We start from the raw sequence: 11,295 nt of genomic DNA, 5'->3' as shown, positions 1-11,295 counted from the left end.
ATATTCCTCCACACCATTTACATTATTCACCCCATTTCTATTCACCCCATGTTACACACTCTGCACTTTCACACACCTCTCCCCTACCCATCTACATCACTCACCCCATGTTACACACTGCACTTTCACACACCTCTCCCCTAGCCATCTACATCACTCACCCCGTTTTACACTGTACATTCACTCCTCTCCCCTACACATCTACATCAATCACCCCGTTTTACACTGTACATTCACTACTCACCATGTTTTACACTGTACTTCCACCTCTCCCCTACACATCTACATCACTCACCATGTTTTACACACTGTACTTTCACCCCTCCCCTACATCACTCACCCCATATCGGTCATACTTTATCACCTCTCCCTAATCGGTCGACGCCACTCTACCCCGTATCTGTACAACGCACCCACTCAGTTTGGTCTACTCCCCCATGTAAATACATTGTTATTCTAGAGAGCCAGGGTAGCACTGTCATTGCCGTACCCTGAATCTCTCCACGCTGCAACATGTGCTTTCATCAGATTCCACCCTCAACCAAAGACTCTACTCCGCCTCCCGTGAATAATCTGTTTAGGCTTAACAAGATTACTCCCCATCAGTTGCCTTGTTTCACAGTATTTGGCAATAACACAAAGATTATAGAGACAAACTTATTAAAACAATCTATATTTAATTTGCAAACTTATATTAGATTACAGAAAAGGTATTTGGAAGAGTCAGGTCATGTGTTGCCCAGTTTAAAAAGGAGATCTTTGAAGGGAGTACATAAAGACCTATACAACCACATAATTATTTGATACATCAATAATTGTTTAGGTCTATTTTTCACCACTGGCCTCTAAAAGGATACTATAAGCTACAATCATGATGGATCTGTATACGTACGTAACAAACAAAGCTTATTTCCTATAGGGAGCCTGGGTCATGGAGGTCTTTACCTTGCTGGTGTCATTCTTATGTAAACACTACCAAGGCAGGCGGGACAGGGTTGTGAAGGAGAGCTTCCCTAACTCCACAATACGAAAACAAAACAAGCAAACAAACATGATGAGGAAAGCAGCTGCCTACAGAACAGAAGGAAGCCAGCCCAACACAGTGGGGGATAAAAACTGCTTTAAATCATAGTCCAAAACACAAAAACAAAAAATATCCACACATTCGATGGCGCAGCCCCAACAACGAGGGTTGCCGTGGCAACTTTAGAGGCCATTTGGGATCCGTTAAGTCACACCGATGTAGCATGTCAAAGCAGACACTTTGGCGGCCATCTTGGAACATCGGGATCATGGTGAAATATGCCAAATGTAAATCGGAACATAAAACAGGGATAACTATTTCACACACGTTACACTATACATTCTCCAACAGCAGTGGGTTGTACAAAGGGTTGTTTTTGCTTTACTTTTCCAAGTGGGATGGCTTATTGAGAGGCGGAGTAGACACACAGAAGACATCAGCACGGTGCCCAGCCCATAGACTGCAGACACCCCCCCAGAGCTGCGGTACAGGCGCACGTGTGAATCAGGAGCCCCACAGAGAAAGAGAGTGGGTGCAACAGCCTCTTTATACCTCAATATTAATCTACACCCCTGAGAGCCAGGCTGCGAAATCTAGGAGGGGGAATAGAGAAGGTGTGGGAGAGGGCAGAGGGAGCACACACACACACACACACACACACACACCACAAGGGCTTGGAGCCTCTCTGTGATGGTAGTTTGAAGGACTGTGCTTGTTGGAGAGGCACGGGAGGGGGGGGGGGGGGGGGGCAGCAGGTTAATCTTCGTCGTCGTTCTCATCGTAGTCATCCTCGTCGTCCTCGTCGCCCATGTAGGACACAGGCGTCTCCACACGAGAGCCACTGTAGTGAGAGTCATTAGAGCTGGAAGCCATGGTGCCGTCAGCGCCGCTGTCGCTACGCAGAGGAGAGCAGGTGGGGGGGCAGAGACGGGTATTGAATTACATTTACATTTACATTTACATTTAGTCATTTAGCTGACGCTTTTATCCAAAGCGACTTACAAGTTCTGTACGACAAGCCATCAGGAAGGGCACAACTCTATCAGCTGAGCAACAATGTTCATCAAAGTGTTGAGTGCTACAGTGTAGGTTAGTTTATTAGGACAAGTGCATGACAGTACGGTTAGTTAGGGTTAGATTTTTTTTTTTTTTTTTTTTTTTTTTTTAATTCAGATAATGGTTGAAGAAGTGCGTCTTTAGTCGACGGCGAAAGATTGGACGTGATTCGGCTGTCCTAACTGGGGTGGGTAGTTCATTCCACCATTGAATTAATGTGAGGAGATAAAGTTTAAGGCAACGTTTTAACTTAATTTGTGTTTAGTTGGTTACGTTCACTTTCAAAAGCCACTCACCTGCCGACAGGATAACGAGCTCCGTTGGTGGAAGATCCTCCAGTGATGTAGACATTACTGATGGGACCCTTGGCCATCTCTGAAAGGAGAGGTAAGAAAGAGGTCTCAGTTCATCGTCTGAGGGACAGCAAACATGATCACAGCCTCTGCACACAGCCTGGGGTCTAGCAATGTGTCCTGGCACAGATGAATCGCATAGTCCTAGTCAATCAATTAGGAGTTACCGTTGCAAAAAAAAATGTAAAGTCACAATTTTCACATGGCGAGAGCTTGTTTGGGAAACAAGGGTGTTCATGTAAGTATCCCAAAAATACTGAAAACTGCCTCCCCCCCCCAAAATGAGTTCACAAAAAGAAGAAAAAAAAGCCACCTTTAGAAAAGAACATTTCCTTCTGATTCTAGTCAAAATAAAGGATCCATGAGGAGTGTGCAGTTTGCCGGCTAATCACTTATGCTAAATTGCTGCGGCATTGGGACTGCCCACCATTTCTTTTAGATGTCAGCAGTGAGATGCATACCCTAAACCTAGTAATTATTAAACTATTATATAGTCTATGCTGCATACAACATTTTCTTTAATACAAAAATGACAATCGAATCATTCCATCATTCCATTATATTGGTTGGATTGATTTGTGGAAGGCAATGCCATGCGCATTTACACAGGTAGGCTACTCGACGTTACACAGGTAGGCTACGCGACGTTACACAGGTAGGCTACTCGACGTTACACAGGTAGGCTACGCGACGTTACACAGGTAGGCTACGCGACGTTACACAGGTAGGCTACTCGACGTTACACAGGTAGGCTACTCGACGTTACACAGGTAGGCTACGCGACGTTACACAGGTAGGCTATGCGACGTTACACAGGTAGGCTACTCGACGTTACACAGGTAGGCTACGCGACGTTACACAGGTAGGCTACGCGACGTTACACAGGTAGGCTACGCGTACACAGGTAGGCTACTCGACGTTGCCTTGTGCTCTATTAATGGTTCTCATTCCGTCAGTGGCCCAGGAGGTAAAGCATGTTCGTCTGGTAATCTGGAGGTTCCCGGTTCGATTTCCGCTCCTCCCGGGCAGTGTGTCGAAGTGTCCATGAGCAAGACACTTAACCCCTAATTGCTCCTGATGAGCAGGTTGGCACCTTGCACGGCTGCCTCTGCCATCGGTGTGTGAATGTGTGAGTGATGGGGGGAAATGTGTGAGGAACTAATTGTAAAGTGATTTGGATAAAAGCGCTATATAAATCCAGCTATTTACCATGTTTTTGCCCAGATATAACATCGATGGGAATAATATTCATCTAGCGTTATGCTTTGCACCGGCTTGCACTCAAGTCTGTCCCAATATAGACCTATAAAACGTGACGATGCTTCATAACCAGGTCTATGTAATATGTAAAGCATTGTGCTTCAAAACCAGGTCTATGTAATATGTAAAGCATTGTGCTTCAAAACCAGGTCTATGTAATATGCAAAGTATCGTGCTTCATAACCAGGTCTATGTAATATGCAAAGCATCGTGCTTCATAACCAGGTCTATGTCAAGTCAAGTCAGTTTTATTTATATAGCACATTTCCAGGCAGCGGCAGCTGACACCAAAGTGCTTCACAAGCAAGTTGATAAAAACAAAATAGTGTGATGCAAGGCAGGGCTCTACAGTGTGACCATATTGCTCGCATATGCCCCTAAAAATAAGTGTGCGAACCTCAAAAACCAATTACGCGCACGGTGTACGAACTGCTGATGACAGCCTAAAGGCCCTCCCATAGTCGAGCAGACTGTACACAGAGCAGACTCCGCGGAGGTCTGTAGGAAATTGGTCCGCGGAGGTCCGCTCGACTATGAAAGCTCAAAGAGTCCAGTGGACCTCCGCTGAGTCCAGTCCGTGTACAGTCTGCTCGACTATGGGAGGGCCTTAAGTCGTACTTTTTATTTTTCCACTGAGAATAGTTAAAAAACTACAAGTCCCACATTGCACTCAAGCCAACGGTCCAATCACAGTAGAGTGAAGTGACTGGTTTCATGGGAAATAAAGCAAATGACCAATCGGAAGCTCTCATTTTGCTTGTTTACTTCCTGAAACTCCGCCATTGCGACCAGGGCTCTCGTTTTCCGAGACACTAACTTATTATAGTCTCTCTCTTACCAATAGCAATAGATTTTAGAACACCTAGATTTATCGATAGCAATAGTAATATAACGTTAATGCAACAAAACGAATGCCTTGCTTTGTTAATCATAACGTTGATGCAGTAGCGTATGTCGGTGTGTTGGCTGTAACGGACATGACAATAACATAACGTGTACACATTAAAATTGCGATAATCTATTCTAACATTTTCAAATCGATGCAGTTGAATTTCCCCCTTAGGATCGATGCATTGTTACACCCCTACACCAAAGTCACTGGCCCACTGTGTATCTGTGTGTATAATAACTTGGCTAGCGTTATCAACAGCAGAGGTGGGCAATGGGTGCAGCTGCAGCGCCGGAGTGCAAGCGATGTGATGTAATTGGCAGACTCGACTGTCAATCAATGGTCTACCACCTGACCCGCAAACTCAAACAATGTTTCTGTACTGGAGGTGTACAGTATTTCAATAGGCAACCCTGAAAGGATTATTTTTCTAGAAGAGCAACACAGCCTAAACATAAGCATTGTATGCATAAAAGGGGCTAAAGTTAAGTGACTGAACCTTTTGTAGCAGTAGTTTGATTTGATTTGAGTTTATTTGATAGGGACAGCACATGTTAATGAACATCAAGTACAAAATACAAAATGTAAACATGCAGGGTTGTAGCAAGAGCTAATTTACACACATGCACGCACAGTACAAATATACAGTTATTTAAAAAAAAAATAAACTCAGTTACTTGAAATATTTTCACTGTGCTCCTAAATATTTTTGGGTGCTCCTAAATTTCTTTGTCTGCTCCTAAATTTTTTCATTTAGGAGCACATGTGCTCCTTGGGAAAAAGGTTAGCGTAGAGCCCTGCAAGGTATAAGATTAAAAAAAAAACATAGCAAAGCAATGAAAGCCACAAAAACAAAACAATATGGTGCAAGATATAGGATTAAAAACATAATAAAGCAATGAAAGCAATCAAAACTGGTAGGACACAGTAAAACAAAGAGGATAGAAGGGCCAGAGGTCTAGTGGTGATTAAGTAGGGGGGAAGGCCAAGGAGAGCAGGTAGGTTTTCAAGAGTGATTTAAAAGCCTGCACGGTCTGGGCAGTCCGTACGAGGGGGAGGCTGTTCCACAATCTAGGCGCTGCGGTGGAGAAAGCTCCGTCTCCCCTAGTCTTGAGGCTGGTTCTGGGTACCACCAATAGCAGCTGGTCAGCTGATCTGAGGGATCGGTGGGGGGTGTGGCGGTGCAAGAGCTCGGACAGATAGGAGGGAGCCGTGCCATTTAATGATTTAAAAACATTTAGGGCTAATTTAAAATCGATCCTGAAGCTAACAGGCAGCCAGTGGAGCGAGGCCAAAACTGGGCTGATGTGTTCGTGTTTTCTTGTTTTAGTGAGGAGGCGCACGGCTGCGTTCTGCACCAGTTGTAGGCGGCGGAGGAGGGACTCGTCGATGCCCGTGTACAGAGCATTGCAGTAGTTGAGGCGAGTGGTGGCATGTATCACCGTCTCTAGGTTACTTTGGGAGAGGTATGCCTTTGTCTTCGCCAGGAGTCTAAGGTGGTAAAAGCTGTTTTTAACTACGGCGCTGACCTGTTTGTCGAATTTAAAATTGCTGTCGAAGAAGACCCCGAGGTTCCTGACAGAGGTGGAGAGGTTTGGACCCAGGGGACCAAGTGCGTCAATGAGGGGAGCCGGGGGGGCACTATTAAAAACAATGACCTCAGTTTTCCCTTCGTTCAATGTCAGGGAGTTTTCGGACATCCAGCACTTGATTACTGCCAGGCAGTCAAGCAGAAATGTAATATGTAATGTAATATGCAAAGCATCATGCTTCATAACCGGTCTATGTAATATGCAAAGCATCGTGCTTCATAACCAGGTCTATGTAACATGCAAAGCATCGTGCTTCATAACCAGGTCTATGTAACATGCAAAGCATCGTGCTTCATAACCAGGTCTATGTAATATGCAAAGCATCGTGCTTCATAACCAGGTCTATGTAACATGCAAAGCATCGTGCTTCATAACCAGGTCTATGTAATATGCAAAGCATCGTGCTTCATAACCAGGTCTATGTAACATGCAAAGCATTGTGCTTCATAACCAGGTCTTTGTAATATGCAAAGCATCGTGCTTCATAACCAGGTCTATGTAACATGCAAAGCATCGTGCTTCATAACCAGGTCTATGTAATATGCAAAGCATCGTGCTTCATAACCAGGTCTATGTAACATGCAAAGCATTGTGCTTCATAACCAGGTCTATGTAATATGCAGAGCAGTCTGCGTCTCTCGCCATCCTCTCTGTAGCTGGCGTTATGTCTTTGGTTGAGAAACAGGCGCTTGGCCTACTTTCCTCGATGAGTACTAATGGTCATCTCGGTTTTTGCCACACATTCATTTTGCTCGCTCATAGAAGCACTTCAAACACTTTCATTAACATCTCCTAAAATAGAGAAGAATGAGAGGGGCTCGAACCTGTGACGTAGGGCTCCAGGGCTTTAGGCACCAGGCCGCGGGCCACCTTCAGGTCCTCTGGAGAGCACTTGCCCACCTCCAGACCACAGGCCATGCCCATGCGCTTCAGGACCTCTATGTCGTCGTGGATTTCAAACATGCTGTCGAAGTTAAACAAGTACTCAAACCTGCAGGAGAGAAGAGACGTCATAAATAAGAGGTTAGTAAATACAGCCTGGAGGTCCGAGTCCAGTTGCTGTTGTTTTGACATTCGATTTTAAATGGAACAATGACTGAGGTTAAAGTGCCGACTTTCTGCTTTCATTTGAGGGTGTCTGCGTCGATATCGGGTGAACCATGTAGGAATTGTAGCCATTTTTATACATAATCCCCCAATTTTAGGGGACAAAATCTAATTGTGTACATTTAAAAACTTAAATAAAGTAATCTTAAAAAGGTATTAATTGGCTGAATCAGGTGTACCAAGGGTGGAATTCATCAAATCCTTGCACATGGTATGAACTGAGCATGGAACCAAACCAGTGTTCTTCTAGCCCTCTCACAAGGTGAAAAACCCAAACAATTCCTTATTATGGAATTAATGTGCGTTTCCAAGGTAATAAAACAGCCCAGATAAATACAAAAGCTTCAAACCAACATTCCTCAGGATGCCCAAGACGTGTGCAGTGTGCACAGTGCTGTATGTCACAGTGGCATTATGTTGCTTTGGATAACCTAAAAGGGGAACACCACCCAAATGAAGAATAGCAAAGTTACATCCGTGGCACAGGAAAGTTGAATTTAGACTTTTGAACATGAGCTACTCTCTCAAAGACTCAAACCTGTGATGTCATCGGGTATAGTCTTGAGCGGCTCCATTGACGATGAATGAGACAGTATTTGTGGAACCACCGATTTTTTTAAATTTTTAAATACACAAATCAGCTTTATTCTAAATGAGTGTTCTCAGTTCTGAAACGGATCGTTTCATAAATCTACCCATATACTCGGAACCTATTTGGAATCCTTACCCTCGGTGTTCTCATCGCCACCTTTCACTTCCACGGTCTACAGAGCACTTTCAGACTTTATTATATGATGACATCACTAAGTGGAGTTTCAGCACTGGAAGTGGTTTGTGGTCAAGACATTATTGGACCGTCCCAAAAATAAATAAATAAAATGGGAACAACATGTATAAATTCTTAAATTAGAGGTCGATTCCCCTTTAAAGTGATACTTCACCTAGCGCCAGCATTAGTACTATTGAGCACATTTACAGACAGTCCCATGAACGGTGAAAAACAGCGGCAGTGAGGGAACTGTGTCCAGTACCGGTCACTCTCCATTTCACTTCCATTGAATGAGTATCTAGTTTAACAAGCAAACTCAAATAGAGGTAATGTGCTATATACTATAGTGTTAATGTTATGGCTAAGGTGATTTGCGACTTACTACAAAATCTTCCAATAACTATAAAAAATAAACACACCAACACATACTTGTCATCGGAGATGCTACAGTCGATGACAGTCTTCTTGCTGGTGTTGACGATAATGAAGGGGAGGTGGATGACAGAGTTGGGAGGCGGGGGTCTGTTTGTCTGTTGCTCTGTCTGTCTGTTCCTTTGTACCAGGTTCTTGAAGGCTATTTGCTGGAAGAGAACATCGAGGATGGAGAAACGTCATTGGGGCAATTCAGGCAGGGCGATCACACATGGTCAATCATGGTGATGTGGTCACGTTATTTTACAAGCAAAGATCTCATCAAATGCAATTAAAATTCTGCTCGACTATGTAGGTGCAATAAGTTTCACATGATAGAGCCGGCATAGGAAATTGCATTACGGTGATGTCTTAAGCAGCACTCTGGACTTGGAACTAGATACATTTACATTGTCATTTAGACACTTTTAGCCAAAGCGACTTACAAGTTCTGTATGACAAGTCAGCAGGAAGGGTACAACTCTTTCAGCTGAGTAACAATGTTCATCAAACAGTGCTGAAACTTGGGTGCTGCAGTATTGAGTCCATAGAAAAGATATATATTAGTATAGTAGGAGGAGTGCATGGTAGTATATAAGACTGTACGTTTTAAAAACATTTTTATTTAGATATTGATTGAAGAAGGAAGTAGATAATTAACACTTTAATCGCCAAAAACGCTGGGACACGTCTTTCCCCGCCATGCTTATTCTGCCAAAGACGCTGGACCATGTCTTTGATATCAATATTTCAAAAATCTGTGATCGAAATCATATTTCTCCCCCGGAGACCTGAGATCTACTGTTGAGCCCCTCTCAACTCTCCAACGGTTCAAGAGCGCCATCTGGTGGCCGATCGGCGGATCGCCCAAACAGGAAGTGATGCGCCGGATGTGGTGCTCTCCCATATTTCGTCCGGGCACTCGCTATCGTTAGCGGGACTCCATCTTGATACACTGGACATCAATCGGTTGCAAATAACTCGATAAACAACATGATTTGGACGTATATACTATTATACAACCTGGAAATGGATCGCATATTTGTACATCCCATAATAGGAACATTTCTGTTCCACGCTCATCGCCCAATGGATTATAAACGACCCCCCCCCCCCCCCCCATCCGGTCATCATCAGATCATATGTAGTAACTTCTAGAAGCACGTCCATTTGACATTTTTTATCTCGTGCAGATTCCTATCAAACTGTATTTCATCATCAATATAATGCATTTGGAGCTATAAATCACGTTCTGGAGAAAGCTGCAGAAAACGATAAAAACATACTTATACTTTAGACCGTATTTTAGTATGAATATGTGAATGAAAAAGTATAACATTGCTACACCCTGAACAAGATATAGGACGTTGAATGGGCCATAGTAATGTCAATTTAGCAATACAATTTAAAAAGTTATAGCCCTGCAAAGAAGGGGAACTTCTCCATATTAAATAGGGCTGGCGGAGGATGGTAAATTATGAATTTAAGCATGGTGATCAAAGTGTTAATGTGCTCTATTCTCGATTGACTACAATATATGCACATTACCCCAGAATTCTGTCAACAAATTTTGTTTGAAATTAAACGTGCATCTCCAAGCACTCAAACAAGATTTAAAATGGATAAGTAATATTTTTACAGTAAATGCGTACAGTGCCATTTCCAGTCGTCAGACGTTTTCATGCACTGTGGACACATTCTTGATCATCTTGATTTTGTGTCATTTGGACAATCGTAGGACTAGTAGGGTTTGATTCGTTTTGCAGTTAAAAATGTCTAATAAACCAGTGGTGGAGTTTGGCATGGGACGTGCAGTTTTGTGAAATTTGTGAAGGCAGTTTACCTAAACATGAAGAATAACATTGACAACACAAGAGTCTGACCATAATTAAGACTGACATTAAACGGTAAACCCGCAGCCTAATGCACATCGAGGTCCCCTTCTCACCTGTAATATGAGCTCTTGAAGCTGGGACTGTTTCTGTTTGATGCGCTCCAGCCGCCGCTGTCTCTCCACCTGCGGTTGGCGAGATGGAAGTGTGATCGAAAATTTACAAAGACTGAAAAATCTAGGAATCATGTGGGGTACATGTGTGTATACCTCTAGGTGGTGTGTATACCTCTATGTTTTGGGTGGTGTGTGTATACATCTAGGTTTTGGGTGGTGTGTGTATAACACCAGGTTTTGGGTGGTGGCATTTGTGTATATACCTTTATGTTTTAGGTGATTGTGTGTATATCTCTTTGTTTTGGGTGGTGGATACTGTGTGCGTGTGTGTATACCCATTAGGTTCCGGGTGGTGTGGCAAGTGTGTATACCCATTCGGTTTCAGGTGGTGTGGTAGGTGTGTGTAATGTATACCTCTAGGTTTCAGGTGGTATGGTAGGTGTGTGTATACCTCTATGTTCCAGGTCGTATGGTAGGCATGTGTATACCTCTAGGTTTCAGGTGGTGTGGTAGGTGTGTGTATACCTCTAGGTTTCAGGTGGTATGGTAGGTGTGTGTATACCGCTAGGTTTCAGGTGGTGTGGTAGGTGTGTGTATACCTCTAGGTTTCAGGTGGTGTGGTAGGTGTGTGTATACCTCTAGGTTTCAGGTGGTGTGGTAGGTGTGTGTATACCTCTAGGTTTCAGGTGGTATGGTAGGTGTGTGTATACCTCTAGGTTTCAGGTGGTATGGTAGGTGTGTGTATACCTCCGTTTCGGGTGGTGTGGTAGGTGTGTGTATCAGCGTTTCCGTTAGCCGGTAATTACCGGTATTTGACTGGCAAAATATGTTGAAGTCCGAATATTTAAATATCTCCGGTCATAATGTCCGGTGGAAATAATTCCTC

General features: G+C 43.6%; 1 protein-coding gene across 5 annotated transcripts in view; it reads right to left on the bottom strand.

Annotated features, from left to right (window-relative positions):
* Window positions 1-682: 682 nt before the first annotated feature.
* The window catches only part of LOC311227896 (transcription factor Dp-1-like), a 77,278-nt gene continuing 66,665 nt past the window's right edge, over window positions 683-11,295 (bottom strand). For all 5 annotated transcript variants that reach the window (XM_084313746.1, XM_084313745.1, XM_084313747.1 and 2 more), the window contains exons 8-12: window positions 10,410-10,478; window positions 8,480-8,631; window positions 6,999-7,165; window positions 2,377-2,455; window positions 683-1,919 (exon numbers count right to left, since the gene is read on the bottom strand). In XM_084313746.1, coding sequence (XP_084169872.1) covers window positions 1,781-1,919; window positions 2,377-2,455; window positions 6,999-7,165; window positions 8,480-8,631; window positions 10,410-10,478 — 606 coding nt within the window. In that variant the 3' untranslated portion in view covers window positions 683-1,780. The remainder of the gene's footprint in view (window positions 1,920-2,376; window positions 2,456-6,998; window positions 7,166-8,479; window positions 8,632-10,409; window positions 10,479-11,295) is intronic.

Source organism: Notolepis coatsorum, assembly GCF_963971535.1.
Source record: "Notolepis coatsorum genome assembly, chromosome: 5".
Taxonomy (NCBI): domain Eukaryota; kingdom Metazoa; phylum Chordata; class Actinopteri; order Aulopiformes; family Paralepididae; genus Notolepis; species Notolepis coatsorum.
This window is presented reverse-complemented; position numbering and strand designations above follow the sequence as displayed.